General features: G+C 46.1%; 1 protein-coding gene across 1 annotated transcript in view; it reads left to right on the top strand.

Annotated features, from left to right (window-relative positions):
- Positions 1-20294, top strand: part of LOC142566841 (uncharacterized) — a 97072-nt gene extending 76778 nt beyond the window's left edge. The window contains exon 6 of the mRNA XM_075677742.1: positions 20155-20294. Within this exon, the coding sequence (XP_075533857.1) occupies positions 20155-20238 (84 nt within the window). The 3' untranslated portion in view covers positions 20239-20294. The remainder of the gene's footprint in view (positions 1-20154) is intronic.
- The last annotated feature ends 1324 nt before the right edge of the window (positions 20295-21618 follow it).

Here is a 21618-nt window from a genome sequence, read left to right as displayed (position 1 = left end):
CTGAGGATGTGAGCACGGCGGAGGCTGCCATGCAGAGGTCCTTGGACCGCATGCAAAAATCCTTTGCCTAGCTGGTACAGAGTAACCAGACCCTTCTACTCAGAGTGCAACTGCTTGAGATCGAGCTTGCGAAGCGATGTGAACTACACTACGGCGACGCCGCCAGGCCGGAGGCGGTGTCCAGTGAAATGCTACAGGACAGTCAGCAGTCGTGGGCTGACGAGCAAGATGGCCCCCAGCCCACCTCCGGTCCAACATGCCCAACCATGGCCAGACCGGATAGTAAGCTCATCGTGTGGCAGTGGAACTGGCCAGCTGCCGGAGGCGCAGGCCTCAACTGGTGCAGTTCATCAAGGCCCGGGAGCCGCAAGAGAGGCCCCACGTCATTTTGCTACAGGAAACAGGAATGGAAACTATTTCCCTCCAGGGATACCGAGCTGTCTCCTCGTTAGCGGAGAACGGGCTTGGCATCGCTATACTTATTGCAAAGAAGTGCGCCTTCCAGGAGCACAATCTCCGTCTTGGCAACACCAAACTGGAAGCGTTGCTCGTCGAGATCATACCCAACAGTTGGCTGAAGAACAGCGTCTACGTTATCAATGTGCACTGCTCTCCTAGGGACAACCGGCAGACCTTCTACAGCCTAACAACCAAGGCATCGTCCAAGGCGAGGGAGACGCCGCTTGTTATGGCTGGAGATTTCAACGCGCCGCACGAAGCCTGGGGCTATGTGAGAAGCATTCCCAAAGGCTGCAGACTCCTGCAGGCAGCGACTGACAGCTCCCTGGAACTGATAACCGAACCCCATTACCCCACACGCATGGGAAACTCGGTCTCGAGAGACACTACCCCAGACCTGGCCTTCGTCAAGAACGCGCCGGGAGCGGAGTGGCACAACTTACAAGAGAACCTGGGCGTGGAAATCTCCCTAACGGTCAGCGCGGCCCCGAAGAGGGCTTTCGAAATAGTCGACTGGGACGCCTTCTGAAAGAGAAGGAAGGACGACCACGAAAAATACGAGTCGTTTGCGGACCTCGTAGCGCAGCTCAAGAAGGACGTAGCTGCGGCCACCAGGACCGTTGAAACGGACCTCAAGGTCGACCGCATGGACGCTCGATTAGCGCACCTGCTCGAAGCCAAGAATTCCCTCACGGCCAGATGGAAGACGCAGAAGCTGAATCGCAACCTTCGGAGGAGGATCGCGGCCCTCAACCGCGATTTCGAATCGCACTGCAAAGAGCTCGGCCAGCAGCAATGGAACGAAGTTTGCGCGTCGGTCGACGGCCAGATGCGTGCGGGAGGCAAGTGGAACCTCCTCAAGCAGTTATTGGACGACATGCAGTCCAAGAGAATCCACACTCTGGCCATCGATAGGCTGGTCCACAAACTGGATAGCGAAGGCGCATCTAAGACCGAAGTGATGGACGAAGTCGCACGTCGCTACCTCCCCATCGGGCAGTCCGGACCAGAAGATTACCCGGCCTATGGCGGCAAGGTGGACGAGGAGCTCGACTCCCCCTTCTCCGTCTCGGAGGTCAGAGCGGCCCTTCAAGGCCTCAACGGAAGATCGGCGCCCGGGCCGGATGGAATCTCGAACAGACTCCTTCGAAATCTGGACGACGGCTTGATCGAACTCCTCACTAAAGAAGTCAACGATGTCTGGGATGCCGGCATCGTACCGGATGCCTGGAAGGAAGCCACGGTGATCCTAATTCCGAAGCCGAGCAAGACACCAGCCATAGACAGTCTGCGACCCATTTCGCTCACGTCTTGCGTGGGCAAGGTGGCGGAGCATGTCATCCACAACAGAATATCGAGACATGTCAAGGAACGACACCTTCTCCCTCCGAATATGGTCGGCTTCAGACCCTCGCTGTCCACTCAAGAGGTCATGCTGCTGATCAAGAGGCAGATAGTCGACGTCGTCACGAGAGACGTCCGAGGCATATTTGCGCTGGACATCGCCAAGGCCTGCGACACGGTCAAACACAAGCACCTCCTCGACTCTGTGACAAAACTGAACCTTGGCGAACGCTTTCACGCGTACGTGAGCTCTTTCCTAAGAGATCGCAAGGCCACGATCAAGTTGGGCCAGATCAAGTCGGACGGATACGCGCTGGGAGCCTGCGGCACGCCGCAGGGCTCTTCAACATCGCCATGAGAGACCTATCAGTCCGACTCGACCGAATCGGTGTCGCCAATCTCAATCACGCTCTCTACGCGGATGACATCACCGTCTGGTGCGGCGGTGGGTCGGACGCAGCGGTGGAGCGGGCCCTGCAAGAGGCCTTGCACGTCACGGAAGAATTCGTCGAGGGCACGGGATTGGTCCTCTCGCCGACCAAGTTGGAACTCTTGCTGTATCGGCCCGACAGAAAAGGCCGTAAGTTCGACACGACGCTGGACCAAGTACCGATCGAACTCAGAACGAAGACGGGTCAGCGCATCCAGAGGGTGGATTCTCTCAGGGTGCTGGGACTGGTCCTCAATGCAAAGGGCAGCAACGCGCAAACGATCGCGCGCCTGAGCGCGAAGACGGAGAACATGCTCAGACTCGTTTCGCGAGTGAGGAGCAGGAAGGGGGGCATCATCGAAGCCAACCTCATAAGGATCTACCGCGCCTTCCTCATGAGCCATATCAACTACGTGGCTTCTGCGCTAAGTTGGTCGCGATCGGAGGAGAACAAGATCGACGCACTCATGAGGAAGAGCATTAAACAAGTCCTCGGCATCCCCGTGATGACCAGCACGGAGAAGTTGATGCAACTCGGGGTCCACAACACCCTGAGCGAAGTGGTGGAAGCACAGAAAACGGCACAGATTGTTCGCCTATCTACCACCAAGGCAGGCCGTCGGAATACTCGAGATGGCGGGTCTGGCAGCTATGGCCGAGGAGTCGTGCACAGTCCCGCTCTGCGAGGGTGAAAGGGACGCCTTCCGAGTCTCCCCCTTCCCGAGGAACGTTCATCCACAATACAACGAGGCCCGGTGCGCAGCCAGAGCCCGAGCACTCATCAAGACTGCCCTGCAGAACCCAGAGCTCGCGTCCTTTGTCGACGCGGTGCGGTATCCCGGATCAAACTCCTACGTGGCCACGGTGGTTGACCCCCAGGGCAAGATCCTGAATGCGGCGTCTATCCAACGCTCGACGGCGTCCGTCGCAGAGCAAGTCGCAGTGGCGCTGGCTGTGTGCGAACCCGGGCGCATGCGTATCTTCACGGACTCCAGGTCGGCGGCGATGGCCTTTCTCGCCGGCTCTGTCTCTGCCGAGGCTGCGGCAGTGCTGAGGACCCGCAAGACAGGCACGGCCCGTCACGTCATCACTTGGTTCCCGGCTCACATGGGCTGGAACGGCACCCCGGCTCCATCAAGCCGAATGAGCTGGCCCACGACCAGGCGCGAGGTCTCACCAACCGCGCCGGTCCGAGGGGCCCGGCTTCGCAGGGGATCGACCGAACCACGGACCCGCTGCTAACTTTCCACGAGATAACTGCTCACTACCAGCTGGGACGCAGACAGTTTCCGGCTCCTCACCCGAAGCTAGGCAGACCCCAGGCCTCGGTGCTGAGAATGCCGCAGACGGGCTCCTTTCCGTCTCGCTCAAGGCTGAGCCACTACACTCCGGGTGTGGATCCCCGCTGCCCAGACTGCGGCGAGGAACGATCCACTTTGAACCACATGCTGTGGCAATGTTCTGTGTTGCGCCACTCGCCTTTCAACAGGCAAGAAGATTGGGATGAAGCCGTCAAGAGCGACAACCTTCAAGTCCAACTTCGGGCTGTCCAAAGGGCCTGCGCCAGGGCTAAAGATCACGGTCTTCCGCCCCCGGCGCGGGTGCGGCCCGCGACTACGACAACGAAGTCCCTTATGACCAATTAAAGTTTCTTGTCTGTCTGTCTGTCTGTCTGTCTGTCTGTCTGTCTGTCTGTCTGTCTGTCTGTCTGTCTGTCTGTCTGTCTGTCTGTCTGTCTGTCTGTCTGTCTGTCTGTCTGTCTTTGTGCATTGTCTTCAGGTGTACAAACTATCCTTCACATATCAACCGGAAGACGAATCAATGAGAGGAGTTTCAGTAGAGCTGGCTGCATCTTTAAAAAGCGGAAGACGTGCTTAGAGGCAGAGTGGTCTGCAATATTTTGTTGCTGCACAAAAAATACGTAAATTTACGACGGCGGTCACGGATGTGCCGCTATGTCGTGTCTGTGAGTGATCATTTTAATTGCAAAAGATTTAACTAAACTTTCAACAAGTTGTTTTAGAGTACCTAAATAAAGTGTTACAAATAAATTCCGGAAAGCTCATTTACAAGTTTTTTTGTGTTTTACGGCATAGCTACTTTCCTAAGGCATAGCATAGCCACGGCATAGAAAACCTGCAGCTACTTACTGCAGGTTTCCATTTTTTTTTCGTTGATTTGAACATTCTGCCCTAGCTTATTGCACTATTAGTCCAACTAGCTAAATTTTAACAATAAATTGTGCATTGTTCGTATATAAATACTTTAAGCCTACGCGGATGTGGCGAAATTTCTTAACATTGGGTAGGGGATGTGAAAAAGAAAACAAGGCAGAGAAAATTTTGTTGTCACAGTATATTTTTCTTCGGATTGCTATTTTCATGCTTTCAGTGGCTCAAGCCTCGTGTTAACAGCCTTTATACAGTTTTCTAGCGTTGGGTCGGTTCCCTGCGAATTTACATGAAGAAACAAGCAGATGATAATCCAATCTGGCAGTAAAAGTAACCTATGTTGCCTACGCTGTTCATGCACTGTACTGAAACACAAATATACAGAGTCCGAGTTTGCATATTTTTCAAAGCGAGAATGTCTACGCTGTCGATTGAAAAACTGGCACCTTCATAATGAAGCCGATTAAAGCAATACAAATGGTACGTTCCGGGAGAACTTTCATTGCGCATGAGGGTTAGCATTTTGGATCACAAATTTTTGTTTAAAGAAAAAGGCTTCTAGTGGAGCTGTATTATGGCATTCCTGAAAGCCGATACAGCAGCATATTGAAATTTAGATTCGCGTCAAATTTATTGGCTCGGGTTCCATCACTGTACATCACAAAGATTATACGAGATTCAAAAGTGAGATGAAATGGCTGGCGGCGTGTTCAGGAGTGTTAACGTATGCCTTGGCTATAGCATATGGCCGCAAAATTATTAGAAATTGTAATAAAGCCCTTTATAGCACACTTTAAAGCACGAGCATGGCGATCGAAGGATGTACGTTTCTATATTTTCCTCCCCAAATGTAAGCAGGCGTTGTGCCAGTCCCGGTGACTATTGCCAGACTGATCCGGCCCCTCCCTATTTTCCTGTATATTATGTGTGTTTTCATAACAAATATCACACAATAATCTGTGCGTCTTCGGCTAGTAATGAAATGAAATTTTTATTTCTCTCGCAGTTAAAATAACGAGCAAGAGGGGACGTAGTGCAAAAATCTGCTTTGGTGCAGCTTGAAGACCACCCATTCCGTGTTATACACGAGAGTATCTTGATAATAACCTAGAGCTCGACCTAGCTTCGTATAGAATCAAGGGCTAATGGCGAACACGAACAAAACAGGACCGGGCTGGGTCGAGCGCGACCGAAATCTTTCTGGCCCAGACCTAGTACGGGCAAGGTTTAAAAACAGCGGGCCCGGTTCAGACGGACTAACGCATGCTACTTTTGGGCTCGGGTCGATCGTGGGCCTGAAAAACCTGCTCGCACAGTGCTCTAATTCTGATAGTCGGTTGAGCAGATTTATATATGATTAAGGATGTTCGATCAAAACAGCTCAAGGCATAACCTGCTTCGTTGTTCAAGCAAGAATATCTGGTCAAGTTGGATTTTCTTTCTTTTAAACTTGGAAAGTGGCTGTATCTCCCCAGGAAGAACCTTGCCTCGACTGACTGGATTTTGTATAGTGCAATATTACACACATAAGAAAACAGATCGCACACGGGGAAGCCTAGCCCAAAATTGGTAACACTTGTTTATACGCGGCTTCTTTTACGTGAGTGCTTATTTCTTTCTATAGACCAGTTTTTATTGTACTCATGCGCAAAAGTTCTAGAACACATCATATTCAAGTACCTTCCAATTTTTCTCGTGGAACGTAAGTTAATCTACGACCAGGAGCACCGCTTCCAGAAAGAATTATGTGCTGTTACACAACTTCTGTAGACTGCTAATGGTATTGCACCTATCCTATATAAATAAGGCCCAATTTACGTAACATTCGTAGACTTTAAAAAGCATTAGGTCGCATTACGTTGCATTATATACTGAAAATTGGTTATTTTTATTTCATGAATTCCGGCCTACCTTTTTATCTAAATCAAATAGTTGCTATCGATAACGTATACTCAGATTCACCACCAGTGAAGACTGGAATTCCTCAAGGTTCAGTGCCTGGGCCACTCTTTCTCTTAAATTTTTATTGACGGCATCACCGATGATATTCCTGTTTCTACAAGGTAATTTGGAGATGACTGCATTCTTTACCTAGAAATACGCAGCCCACGCAACCAGGCTCTTTTAAAGACAGCTTTAACGAAAAGAAAACGGCGGCTATGACTATAACACGTTAACTTCTCCGTTTGCGGTATGAATACTCAATCAATGGCCATAAACTATCGTTCGTTAATGCCTCTAAATAGTTAGGTTTTGTAATCAGCGCAGATATTTAGTGGAATGATCATGTTGCCTACAGTGAAAAGAGAGCTATGTAGAAACTGGGATTCCAAAGAAGTTCCTTGCGTAGATCCACCCTTAAATTGAAGTTAGTTACGTACAAAACGTTCATCAGTCCAATCCTTGAGTACTCATCGGTGGCATGGGATCGCGATACCAATGTAAATATTAGTAAACTTGAAATGGTTCAAAGAAAAGCAATACAATTTGTTTATAATCGCTACAGTTCCTTTACATCACCCAGTGTACTTCTAACAAAAACGCTACCTTGGTTACACTGCAGACAAGACGACAGCACGACCGATTGAAATTCATGTTCTTAACTCTACCACGATAAGCCAGAATCAGTTCATCGTCGCCAAACGCGATCCGAGCATCCAAAATAATTGACGGAGTATTCCCGCAAGACACAAGAGTTTAAAAAATCTTTTTTTTCCACGCACCATCACTGGTTGGAATGCCCTGCCTGCGGACCTGGCAAACTGTACAAATGTTCAATAGTTCATAACAAAATTGCGACAAGAAAATGCACTTGATTGCCCTCTTTCTCTTGTCCTTTTTTCCTTCCACCATTTGGCCTAACATAACGCATGCGTACAACGTTCCGATTTATGTTTCACTTTTTTGTGCTTTTATGTACGCCTGAAAGCTTTCCTTGGTGTACTGCAGTATTGCGTATTTACAAGACTATTTTTTGAAAGGTTACTGATATACGTTTTTGTTATCGTTCATATTCTCTGCGTATACGTGATATGCTGGTAAATTGTATAAGTAGTAGTGTTTTAGTTAAAATTGTTCTAAAGATACAAAATGTTAAGGTTGATGCACTGTATTCGGTTACGATTTCTTCGTAACATCGGCATTTCTGGACTTGCCTTGTGCAAGTTTTACTGGTGTACTACGACATTTGCTTTTTTTATCTTTTTTTTACGAGCCACTCCTGCCTATGGCCTCGTGTGAGACGCCGGCAGTACTCCTAAAATAGAATAAATAAACACCTTTTAAACCTTATTGCGAGAAGGCAAGGGCTTGCCTTGCACTTCTAACTACGGTATTAACATGGTATGACCAAGGGCCATCCTCTGAGAGCGTAACACCTAAATGTATGATTGATGAATAGTTTTCTTATGTTTGGGCCACATAGCAAGTATTACATGTTATTAGCCCCACATGTTCATAGCGGGTCCTCTCTTCAGAGGATGCCGCTGTGATAGCTCTTTCGTATAGCACGCGCCTCTAGGCCCTTGTGTTCCAAGGGCTCCGGTGAGGCAGCAGTGCTCCAGGTAATTTTACTATCTCTTATATCTTTCATTCTGCATCATTCATTTACGATGGATTTTAATGTTCAAAGTATTCGTCATGAGTCACTGCCATAATTTTATAGCACGTAGATTTTACGCACTTTACAGCGACAATTTTTAGGCCAGTTTACAGCCAAGTCACATCTCCCTAATACATCGTCAACATCACCACTTGTCATGGCGCTCTTTGGCCAAACCTGGCCCTTGCGCCATTAAACACCACATATCATCATCATCATCACATAGCAAGTACGTATATCTGATTTTGTTATATTTTTCTAATGAAGCTAACGCTTACGAATTTATTTGCGTTTTGGGACATGATATTAGGGACACGCCGTTTTTCTAAGCCCCCCCGTTTCGCCACCAATAGAAAACAATCTCTCATTAGATATCCTTGCACACAGTACACAATCTTCCGCAATAATTTTATCCGGTTTCGGTAACATCACAAATATCATCAATAAAAACAACAAATAGAAACGGCTCCAACACGGAGTCTTGTGGCACACCAGACATAGCAGCAACATCACCTGAGCAACTTCCATTCAAAACAGCTCTTCGACGTACTTAACAACACAGCATCAGCGCCTGTATATTCATAAAAGTATTTACGCGTTCATATTGCCGCTCATCTCACCTCGTCAACTTATATCGACTATAATAGCAATACTTTGGGTTAAATGAGGGGATTTGCTCCGCTACGTTTATAATGCCACTATCCTGTGTCACTTTAGTACTATACAAATGACTAATACGAACAAAATTGGAGTATGCATCTCCCTTATGGGATTCCATCAACATTATTGTCTCATTAGAAGTTATCAAAATTACTCTACTCATTATATAGTTTCAACTCATGATTGAATAGCTACTATAACCACGAATAAAACTAACCTTCAATTTCGAAGTCTTAACTGATGTCTCCATCGCAATATTTATCGAACCGTATCGATCAACTGTATCAAGTAGGTATCAAAGCTTGTCACATTAACTTTGGAAGCTCATTCTGGCCTCGTACATTCCATGAAAGGAATCGCATCCTAAATCCTAAAATCCTGAATAGTACAAATAAACACAAGTTTCATGCAACATGAACTAGCGTATGTTGTGTAATTTGAAAATAATAATTACTGAATATGTTAATTTAAAATGATTTCCAATGTCAGGTAATATTGTATAACTGGAACGCTGCCTTCCTTGTGCACACTGACTTTTTTCCACTTACCATCAGCTAACATTGTTTAATTACAAAGGTACTTTTTAATCATTGCATTATTTCTTTACCCTTCTCAACCCACTCCCTTGTGTGATGCCTACAAGCGCTGACTGCGAAAATAAATAAATTATTAAACTTTAAAAGTATTTCTTGGTTGAGGGCCAGTAACATCCGGCGATGCATCTTCATCATTATCATCATCATAAGCAGCAGCAGCAGCCGCCGCCTATATTTATGTTACTGCAGGACCAAGGCCTCTCCTAGCGGTCTCCGATTACCACTCTCCGGCAATGTACATATGTGGATTCTTTAAAGTTACATACTTAAACTCCGTATAGCAAACTCAGGTTTTCCTTCCGAAATAACTAATCAGTCGTCACTCCTAGACCCTTATTTTCTATGTGCATGAAAGTCTCTCGTCTTCATTACTTGAATGACAACCTCACGAACGAGCTTTTAGGACTTATATAGAAATTGTGAATGATCTCTGGAAACGTACTGCTCGTGTATTTCTGCACTCATGCAGTAAAATCAAAAAGTACAGTATTTTCTGCATGCAGTGCATGAAATTTGCTACGAAATGACAAAGCCGTGCAATGTATTTGAGATTTTCATTTCCTTCCTATAATCAGGAAGTTTGTGCGAAAAAACGATTGTGTATTATTACATTCTCAAGTGCCTACGATATTCGCCTACATGTTCAGAAGCCAGTTTAACTAGGGAATGTTACACAATTCGGCTTAGGTACGTTTCGCCCGTATGGAGAAAAATGTGCATGACTAATATCAACTCACACCGGAGGACAAAATTCTTGTGAATTTTTGAAAATTGAACTGTGTTTACCATGTCAACAGCATATTGTCACCCTCGAACAGATAAGAAATTCAAATGAATGGCATGCATTAAAGTTTGACTTGCGATCATTGTGAATACAGTTTTAGTTCTCTTTCTTGCAATTTATGATATGTGACAATTGATGCGACTTTGAATTCAATTTTCTGTTTTAAGTATATTCTACTGACTACCGTCAAAATACGGGAAACAGGTAGCAAAGGTAGGTAAATATGTGTCTTCGTTCAGAGCGTGTGCTAAAAGCGGACTGGTTGTCCGCGCTTCCTGTGTAGCCACTGAAGTGCTTGTGAAAAACTTTCGCCGTTTAAAGGTTTAAGCCTTTCGATGACATGCAGGAGGGAATATGCACAAAGAACGCGCTCTTGCAGCCCTTGATTGGTCGCAAGCATCAAGGTTCGATTACCCTTCTACGGGTAAGTCACATCCTTGAGAAAAGAAACTCCGAAGTGACAAGCCGTTTTTGAATGATGGGCTGCCGCTCTTACCGTTATCTCAGACGACTCGCGTGAAGGCACCGGACTTTGTAGTGAAGCTGCGATGGTTCATTCTTTAGAAACGGTAGTTATTGTTGGCCCCCGACATGACTTATGTCATCGGGGCAGAATTAAAAATATAAAGCGCATGAGTCAGGTGGTGGTACCCAGCCGAAATGAACTATGCCCGAGAAAGGAGGACTTATACAGTCACGTTCTTTTGGAAGCGATGATAATGTTGCACTTTAACGCAGAACAGAACTTCGTACACAGTGCCTTTCCAAATGGCTTAACAGAACGCTAATAAGTCCGAATATTATTAAACTTTTTAACGGGGACACTCTCAGATGATTTTATTATATAAAACATGGGGCTGTGTAATTTCGACCATGCCATAATGTGGGTCCCTTGACGTACTTCATGTTATAAACCTATTCAGCCTACTCGCATATCTAGTATTACTAATCGCATCTACGGTAGCCTCGGCTACATCCTAAGGAGCAACTACCTATCTCTGCCTACTGCTAAAGACTCGGTAGGCGAAAGGCAGACGAAAATTTGAACAGGAATGCGCAGTACGGTACTAGTGTGGAATCTTCAGCGATATAGAATCTATGCAGTAAACGCGAGTCTCTACGGAAACAGACGGTAAGATTCATTTACTCTGACTATGCATTTATCATGAGCGTTACAAAAAAAAGTATGCTCAGCTTCTATTGCTAGATTTGCGTCCGTCTTGTCATCACGTATAAGCCAAAAAGCAGCTCACCTGCAGAAAGTATAGTCAGCTTCAAATGCTTACGGAGCGCGCAATCTAAAAGAAGGTCTACATTTGTGCACCCTAGGCACCCATTGTAGTACACGGATTGTCGGCACGCACTGCTGTAGAGTGAACAACCGTTTTGCGTAATTTTACTGGCTAAGGGCCTAGCTGCATTGAAAATGGACTTACTCGCCGAACCTCGCCACTTAGGTTTTTTACGGCGACTATGCCGTTGAGCACCAGTGTTTTCTTTATTCTGTACACAACTTTTTAAATAATGGCCTTCCAGCCGACGTCATGCAGTGCTTCAGCTTATCTAATATCCAGGACAGCCATCGCAAACATGATGTATTGTGTATAACAAATATACTCGCACCTACTACATCATTGTTAGCACAAATAAGGTATGATAAATAACTAAACAACTAAAGGATAATGAAATTGCCAATGAAATTTTACTCCAATGTCAGGACTACTTCTAGACTTTGCCAGCACATCTGTTGTTCCTTCCTGAGCTTTCAGGCAAAACAAAAGGGCCACATTCATGGGCGAAATTGCCCTGCGGCACCATGCCAGAACAGGGTATCTGTGGCCTAGTAAGACCATACAAAAGGCTCAACTGCCATTGTGCCACTCATGCACAACGAAGGACACTTTTAGATTTCATTTACAGGCAATGGAGAAAAGGACAAACGGTGCTCAGTGGCTGCTAGCGCGAAGATTAGAAAACCAGCGCGCCGATTTGCAGCTTCAAGAATTCGAATAAGGGAACATTTCTAGCAAACCCTCAGTGTCCTTTCTCATGTTTCTCTAATTGTTCAAGCACGTTAAATTCAAGGTAGAAGAATATTCTTACCAAATAACGGAAGAATTGCACAAGTAATTATATCACGGAGCTGTGGCCTAACTCAGCAATAGAATGCGTTAAGAATTAACAACAGAATGATATCGCATCTATGACGATTGTAGCCGAGGACAACATCTTCTTGCACAACTTTATGACCAGAACTAAAAAAATAGTCCGCGGTTGGAATCGTTCTCTTTTTTTTTTACAAGACAGGCTACATTAACACGTCCCCGTGTGTTTCCAATAAAATTTCCAATACTCCTTTGCGTGCGTCGTGGTAAAAGATATGAAGAACTTTAGTTGTTCTGAAATTTCGTGAAGCGATATGGAAATTGTTCCAATTATATAACACGTGCGCTGCATAGTGAGGATATAATCTTTAGGTTTCGAGATACCGGTTTATACAAGGCAAGCAAACATGCCCAGTAATTCTGACAGCCTTCATTTGCAGCCAAGTTAAGGTACGCAAAAATCCTTCTTTGATATAATGCAAATGTAATCCGTCAAATGGGTTCAACTATATTCTTTTGTACGAATATTACATCTGCGGCTCCTGACGATTTTGCTACATTTGTCTTTTGTTTGCTTACACTGAAAGCTAATTCCTTTTCTTTTTTTGTGGTACGCTTCAAGCAGCACAGAGTCGCACAACACGCCTTTTCCAATGAACAGCTGCAGACGCAAAAATATTTCTTAGTATTATCTTCTTAAATTTTCGCCTTAAGAACGAAATGAACTTTCAAAACATGTCATCGGAATTAATTTTGAAAAATACTTGTACATAAAGTGCAAAAGAAATTTTGAAGCACGCTCGCATGTTCACGAAACCAGCCATCTATTTTTCTGCGATAATTTATGTGCAGATAGAAAGAAACAAAACAAGAACCCTAACTCAATGACCTGCATTTCATACTGTGCCATCTGGCGGAGAACTACGAGACTAAGCAACGACAAAGCGATGAAAAAAAAAGCAAAGCGCAGCGGGCTTTGAACCTGCTAACCTGTGCTCGTGGTATCAGTGATATCGATCTGTCATTGTTCGGGGCGCTCGGCTGTCACTCCAACCGACTGCTGCAGGGAAAAGCTAGCTTTATATATCTACCACAATAAATTCCGCAACCTCATTATGAAACCTGTGATTACCCGCCGTGGTTGCTCAGTGGCTATGGTGTTGGGCTGCTGAGCACGAGGTCGCGGGATCGAATCCAGGCCACGGCGGCCGCATTTCGATGGGGGCGAAATGCGAAAACACCCGTGTACTTAGATTTAGGTACACGTTAAAAAACCCCAGGTGGTCGAAATTTCCGGAGTCCTCCACTATGGCGTGCCTCATAATCAGAAAGTGGTTTTGGCACGTAAAACCCCATAATTTAAAACTGAGATTTTGGAACAAATTTTTTGTCATTTCAAGAGATTCTGCTGCAACCAGCTGAATCATTCGAGTAGATAAATCCTCGCGAGAAAACCTATGGACGCAGTAGTTTCAACGCAAATCGCTTTTTACTAGTCAAAGATGCCTCCAAAATTTGAACGTTTCCATAGACTCCTGCAAATGAAATTTTGCCCGCAGTTTGGAACGGGTTTTCAGCCGTATGTAATGACACTGCTTGTATGACATGTCGGGCTAGGCGCATAGAGCCTATGTCTACAGCAACATTTTGAAACATGGCTTCTATGATTAGTTATTCGCGAAAACGACGCTCTCCTATGGAAAACACGAATGTTTTTGAAAACACCCAAACACGTAGAAAACACGCAGGAATGCATTTATTGTACCGAAAAAGTGTCCATTTCATGCAAAAATATCCATTTTATAAAGTAACAACATCGATGGATGACCAGCAAAAGAATGGGACATCTTATGGACATCCCTTACATGTGAACTGTTGACAGAGCGCTATATAGTCGCACCAATTGCATGCACCAACTGCGTAGCACCATCCACGTCAAAATCATAGAAGGGCGTATACAATGCAAAAGTATTGGGGAGGGGACCTACAATGCACATCTAAAGAACAAAATTTATGTAGGTTCCGTGGACATCTAAAACTTTGTGCAATGTATAAGTGAAATATTCTCTATAGAGACGTCCTGTGGACATTCAAAATTTCCTCTGCTGTACGTCTGATGAATTCTATAGATAGATGTTGAATGGACATCCAAAACTGTGATGTTATTCGACGTCCCTTTAATTTATGCACACGTAAAGGATGGTCCACAGGGCATCCAATTTTTTGCTGAATGTTCGGATAAATCAACATCCGTGGTACTTAGATTTAGGTGCACGTTGAAGAACCTCAGGTATGGTCGAAATTTCCGGAATGCTCCACTACGGCGTGCCTCATAATCAGAAAGTGGTTTTGGCACGTAAAATGCCATAATTTAATTTTTAAATTCTGGCACAGCGCTCCCGTGAGAAACAAGTATGCTGTAAGAATGAACGCTCATCCACGAATGTTTATGTAAGTCTTTTGCACTGAACACACCAATTATATGCGCGCTCGAAAGCGTAAAGAGCGAGAGAAAACTGTCGAAATTAGCAGTAACAAGCCTAAGTGTCCCCGGTCACCGTTGTATATTTCTGAATTTCTTATTTAATACGTATATCGTAAAGCAAAGTCGATGTTCTAGCACACCACGATGTACTTATCGATGGTAACAACACTTTTGCTCTTTTAGAGATGCGCCAGTTTACGAGGTGGAGTGCAATCGCATCTTGGCTCTCAAAATTCAAATGCAAACATCAACGCAGACAAAGTCTTACTGTTGACATAGCCAAAATGTACGTGTACAGATGTGTTCGGCGTGGTGCAGTGCTAAGACACTGCGTTCGGGATCCTGAGGTCGCAAGTTTGAATCCGTGGCGGGCATTTTTTTTTACTTTTATATTTTTCTTTTTTGCACTAACAAATTTACATAGCCTTAAAGAGGTCTCTGTATATTTTAAATAAATATCGATCAAGGAGTCCAGAACGTCCGACTACAGGACGTCACAGTACAGACAACAGAATGTCCCAAAATACACCGGACCGAAATTTTCTGTTGTGTTTTTGAACTGGGCAGCTACACATTCGGTCAAGTACCAGTCAGCCGGAACTTCACCACTTTCCTTCTTTAATTTTAAATATGTACGTCGCGCTTGCACAAAAGTATATTGAAATCTGTTATCTCAGCAGAGGTTGTGACCAGTTTTTGTAGCGCTAATTCACATAGAGAGGAGAATTAAATTAAATTATGCGGTTTTACGTGCCAAAATCACTTTCTGAATATGAGGCACGCCATAGTGGAGGACTCCGGAAATTTCGACCACCTGGGGTTCTTTAACGTGCACCTAAATCTAAGTACACGGGTGTTTTCGCTCCCATCGAAATGCGGCCGCCGTGGCCGGGATTCGATCCCGCTACCTCGTGCTCAGCTGCCCAACACCATAGCCACTGAGCAACCACGGCGGGTTAGAGAGGAGAACCTTGCCCCGAAAATGTGCTCGGTACCTATGGCCGGAGCATAGAAACTAGGGTTTACGCTGAGCCGACTAACTTTCTATCGGGAGCTGGGTCGCGGCGGAAGTCATTGAGTTGAATTCAAATTGTATTGACAGTGTGAACACAGCGATAGAAAACTACGCAGCTTTGTTTTGCGGACTTGTTTTGACCGCCCTTGTATCAGACGTTGTAGACCGAACTGTCGGTCAGTGCTGCTAAATTAGTGCATAAATTAACGTACCGCAGCGACCATGTGGTTTCCTGAGAATGGCATAAAATGTCTTTCGTAAGCGCTTAACGCGCTCGGCAGCAACAAAACTGGAATGCCTGTGGCCAATTGAGTGGACGACCGAACACGAATCACGCGCTGGACAGACAAACACAGGTTAAATGAGCAGGCACATCACCTGAAAGCCAAATGCTGCAGATAATCGTCGAAAAAGCAGCCCACAAATCGTTTCAAGTGCGCCGCGACAACGGAACACCAATGACTATTAACTAACGCCGTACACGCATGTGTTGACGCTGATGTCTATAGCAGACGGCGCTAGGAGCAAACAGCACGTGGTGACGATGGCGACTCTACTTGATTTCGCTGGGAGTAGTGCTCTGGAATATTAAGTATATACTGTTCTACAAGACTGCAGACTCGCATTTAAAAAAGTTGGAGGACGCTTAAGCTTCACCTTCAAGAGTGGAACGCGAAAGCGTTTTCGCACGCCGTTCGCACCGCCCAATCATTCGCTCGGCATGCTCTTGAGTCACCCGCAGCGTTCGGCGCGGCAACAAAACGTGCGCCTGAGCAAGCGGAACGAACCAAAGAACTCGGTGTCTCGGAGGGAGAAACGATCTGCGCGAGCCAAACGTCGTGATCGGCACGGACAGCCGGGCCGCGACGCGCCATGAAGGCGGACGCGATCATGGGCTGACGTCTCGATAGAGTCGGCCTCTATCTCGCTTGGGAGCGCCACGCAGACGCATGACTCCTCGGAAGCAGCTCGGCACACATCGCAGGGGACGCTTTCCCATTAGACGTCCTACGGCGCAGCGACCACCTCAGAGGCTCCCCGCATCGGACGCTGCACCTAGGGATCGCGCTGTGAGCGCAAAGAGGAGCCGCGTCGTCTAAACACGAGGGTTCGAATGACGCACGCTGGAAGTTGGAAGGGGAGAGAGGGAGAAAACTTATTAAACGCAAGGGCATTGGGCATCCATGCACCGGTCCCCGCACGGCCCGAAGGGGAGAAGCGGGCGAGTGGCGCGTCACCTGTAGGGGCAGCGCCGCCCATTGCGAGGAGGGGCAAACTTCTGTGTTTGCCGTTAGATGGCTCTTTGTGTGCGCAGAGCGTAGAAGAAATGTAGCATAAACGTACTTCACTACTCGTGGAACTGCGACTTCTGTAATTTACATGCTCATTATTGCCAATATACACCCCAGTATAAGTTGTACGGCAAGTTTCTAAGGCAACACCGCATTCACCAGAGGCGCTTTTATCCCATTCCGAAACTTCGAACTCGTGGCTCAGTGGTACCGTCTCCGTCTGACGCTCCGGAGACCTTGGTTCGATTCCCACCGAGCCCATCTCGCAAGTTCTTTTTTTTATTTATGAAGTGCCTTCCTTGATTTATCGCTGACGGCCAACGCCGCCGACGCCGACGCCACGTCAGCCTCGCTCTCACTCTCGGAAGGCCGTGTTATTTGCACGTTCCTTGTCCGCGCAAGCTTTCACGTGCATTGTAACTGTGCCACGGAAATAAACAAAAACATGCCAGGACAACGTGCTATATAGTAGGCGTTGACTAAGCGTCTCAACCCGTTTTTTTTTCGCGAGGAATTCATAACATTGAGGACTGCTCATCGGCCTTCAATTGGACAATAATGCTTTCGCATTTACAACTCATAAGAAGTGCTTAGGTGTCCTAGCTTTTCTGATAACGCGCACTTGTATTGCATTAATGCTTTTTAAAAACGCGCTCAGCTCGGCAATTCCCCGAACAGCCAAGAAATTGCTTAGCTATGTTTGTTTCCCAGGCTTTATCTCCACCCATACCATCCCGATGACTAAATTTAATCGCTGCTTTGGCATCATCCATACAAAGCTAAACTATGCCGTGTCACTCTTAGCATTACTAAATGTACTGTTTATTACCTCGCGCCATAACACAGGGAAACAACACAGATGCTTTGGCAGGGAAAGAGAACTGAATTTAAGGAACTGCTGCACTCTGAACACTACGTCTGTTCCCTTTTTCCCAAGGCTATGCATGTAGTACCATGAAAACTCTTACATATTATCTTTGCTGTTTGCAATATACCTAAATTCTGGGGCTTTACGTGCCAAAACCACGATATTGTTACGGGAATGTTGGGAGTATAGAGAGACTGTATTTAAGAAAGAAGAAGTATTTTAATGATTGGAAAATGTAGAGAGGTCGGCCGGATATTGGAGCATCTTGCCTGCTACTCTACGTAAGGGAACGGGAAGAGGGGAAGAGAAAGGGTCACAATGGGGGATGATAATGAGAGGAACGAAGTGAAGGACACATTACACAACTGGTATCACAGGCATGAGTCCAGGCCCGTGTCACCTAGGAAACGTGAAAGTGCACGCATTGTCTCTGTCGTCTGCCAACTCTGTGGCCATGCGCCTAGCAAGAGGTCCTCCGACAGTGGTCCACTTTGTAAATGTCTCAATGTATCTGCCATTGTCAGTCTTTCGCGCGCATATTCAGGGCACACCACGAGCACATGTTCTCTAGTCTCTACAGTACCACACACTGAACAGTCCGGGGAGTCTGTCCGTCCAATAATGTGCAAATATTTGCGCGTGAAGGCGACGCCTAATCGTAGTCTGTGTATAAGGCATGTATGAGGGCGTGGAATTCCACGCAGAATACGAAATTTCATATCGGGATCCAGCAATTTAAGACGGACGTGACGAGCGTCTGGCTGGGCCCAGTATCTTCTCGTCCCACTCCTCATTAATTCCGACAGGAGGCATGTGATGTCTGGTCTGGAGAATGGCACTACAGTTCGCAGGCCATTGCTGAGGGCGCGTCTTGCTGCAGCATCGGCCATCTCATTACCGTTGAGCCCACAGTGTCCCGGGATCCCTTGGAACACTATGCGGTGGTGTTTTTCTTGAGCGCATGAAACTAGCTCGGTGATCTGCAGTGCCAGAACCTGATATGCGTTGTGGCGCAGGAAGCACCCCAAAATTTGCAGCGCGGGTTTTGAGTCCGTGAAAATGCACCACTCTTGAGGTCTTTCCCCGCAAATGTGGCGAATCGCTTCCCGAATAGCCACAAGCTCTGCAGCGGTTGATGTAGAATTCTGGTCTAGTATGAAACCTCAAGTCTTCTGTTGGGCTGGTATCACCACAGCTGCTGTCGATACCTTTGGTGACGCGGAGCCGTCTTTGTAAACATGAACATATGTCTGGTATTCTGACCAGATGTACGCGAGAGCAAGTTGTTGTAGTCCACTGACGGGAACCAATGATTTCTTTAGTATGCCGGGGGCATGTACGCATACGGAAGGTTGATCCTTCCGTATGCGTACATTCATGCAAAAGGCTTTATTTCTGGGTGAATTATGAGCTAAACCTGTGTCCTCATTCAAAAGATGTCCTATGAGGTTTAGCGATAAGTGACATTATTGCAGCATTGCAAGTGCGAATAAAATTTGTAATGTTAGTATCCTTCAGCATGACTTCAAATCTGGGGTTTAAAAACCAGCTCTACAAAATAGTTCTAAAGAACATTTTACCAGTAAAACGTTATTTTACGGAGAAAATGCTCGACGCCATAGCAAGATAACGTTTACTTAAATTAGAATTGCTCGTTAAACACCTCACTAAAAGACTACGCCAGAATTTGAAATATATATTTAAAATATATGTTTAAAATATATATACAAGCATAGTCAATGTGGTGGAGATGGCTGAGCAGCAACAACACGCAGCATCCAGCATCTCGCGATATTCTTCTTCCTTTCTCTTTTTTTATACTTCCGTAAAGGGGACCCCCCCCCCCGCCCCCGCCCCCCGAGAGCTGAAGTGCCGTCTCGGCGCACATTAGGCGAAGAACTGCGAGTGAAGTGAGGCTTCATTCGCGAAACGTGCACGTTGTCAACAGGCGTCGGACTTGAGGAAGGATCAAACTTTAATGGCGAGATCTTGTAATTGACGTCGTTAAATTCACGTAGAACTTCATGAGGCCCTCGGTATCTAGAGGGAACCTTCTGGGAGAGGCCGACCCGCTGACATGGTGACCAAAGGAGCACCCAAGCACTTGATTCAAACTTAACATCGCGATGGCACCGGTCGTAAAGCTCTTTTTGCATATGCTACGAATCTAATAAACGAGATCGGGTGACTTCATTAAATAACTTCATTAATACATACCAGCCAGCCCAAGTGAATGAATTTTTATGGCATTTTAGGTGCATATCGCAGGTAGAGCTGATGTCTTCTGTAGTGCCACACTTGTCATAACCAAGCTTTCTGTGAATTTCCTTTGATTTCTTTCCAGAAATGCGGATATAACCATGTCCCCAGAGAAGAGAAGTATGCCTTGGCCATCACGGGATATTTTGCCGACTTTATTTCTGGGTGAATTAAGAGCTAAACCTGTGTCCTCATTCAAAAGATGTCATATGAGGTTTAGCGATAACTGACATTATTGCTGCATTGCAAGTGCGAATAAAATTTGTAATGTTAGTATCCTTCAGCATGACTTCAAATCTGGGGTTTAAAAACCAGTTCTATAAAATAGTTTGAAAGAACATTTTACTAGTAAAACGTTATTTTACGGAGAAAATGCTCGACGCCATAGCAAGATAACCTTTACTTAACTTAGGTTTGCTCGTTGAACACGTCACTAAAAGACAACGCCAGAACCTATAGCTCACGATGAATGTGGACGGTAACGTAATTAACAGTAAACCTACGTAGCGACACACCGTATTCCTACTGCAAATAGAGAAGGTGGTAGTTTCGGCCAAAGGTAGCAATATGGCAGGATATTTGTTCTTGATGATCAGAACCAATAGCCTTATGAATGTGGACGGTAACGTAATTAACAGTAAACCTACGTATCGACACACCGTATTCCTACTGCAAATAGAGGAAGTGGTAATTTAGCTGCCAACCTTAATGCGAACTGATACGTGGTGGCGTCCTTGGACAGAGGTAAGTGCAATGTGTGCATAGCAACAGCAGCGCTATCGTAAATTGGCTTTTACGCTGACAAGGGTTCATATTATATGATCCTCGCCTCTATAATGGTGGCCTCGAATGGCTGAAGACCACACTTCCAACAAAGGAACCCTCCACCCGCCATGGAAGCGTCCCTTGCTCACCTTCCAACTTTTTTAAGCGGAGCCTCCCAATGTCTGGATCATACCAGCTGCAGGATTATACCACCCGCACCGCGTCACCTCTTAAGATGCTGGGTTTGCACACAGAAGCAAATTGTGAAAAGCGTAACTGATGCTATGTATTCATTGAACAGGTGCGACCACCTAAACAGTAAGGGCGCGACAAAAACACGAATAGAAGCCAATGTATTCGTCTTCCAGCTTTGTGTAAATAAAACATTCACGCAATGACGTCGGCTTCGACAGCGCAGGAAGGTGCGCGCAAAGGTGGGTGTCATGAAAGACTATGAAGCGCGTTGGCTGAACGCCCTTCCTCTGCAGCGTCATTACAGAGATAGCCCCTATTTTGCAAGCCTCCGCCTTCAACCAACGTCGCCTTTCTCTGGAGGAGGTGTGGGGTGGTGCCGAGCGGTAGCGCCGAGCTGTGCCACTGCCAACGCCCAGGCACATGCCAAAATTAAGCTTCGTTTGCGTCATGCGTGCAGCGACAGCTGCGCCACCTGTTGGCGCGATGCATACATGATCTAGAAATGGCTTCTTTCTGCTAGCACAAAGACAATAAACTAAGGCGGGTTGGCAGTAGGGTTCCACAAATGTTGCGATATTTAACATGCTAT

This window comes from Dermacentor variabilis, unplaced genomic scaffold, assembly GCF_050947875.1.
Source record: "Dermacentor variabilis isolate Ectoservices unplaced genomic scaffold, ASM5094787v1 scaffold_13, whole genome shotgun sequence".
In the NCBI taxonomy this organism is placed as follows: Eukaryota; Metazoa; Arthropoda; class Arachnida; order Ixodida; family Ixodidae; genus Dermacentor; species Dermacentor variabilis.
Note: the sequence above shows the minus strand (reverse complement) of the source record. Positions and strands in the feature narration are given on the sequence as shown.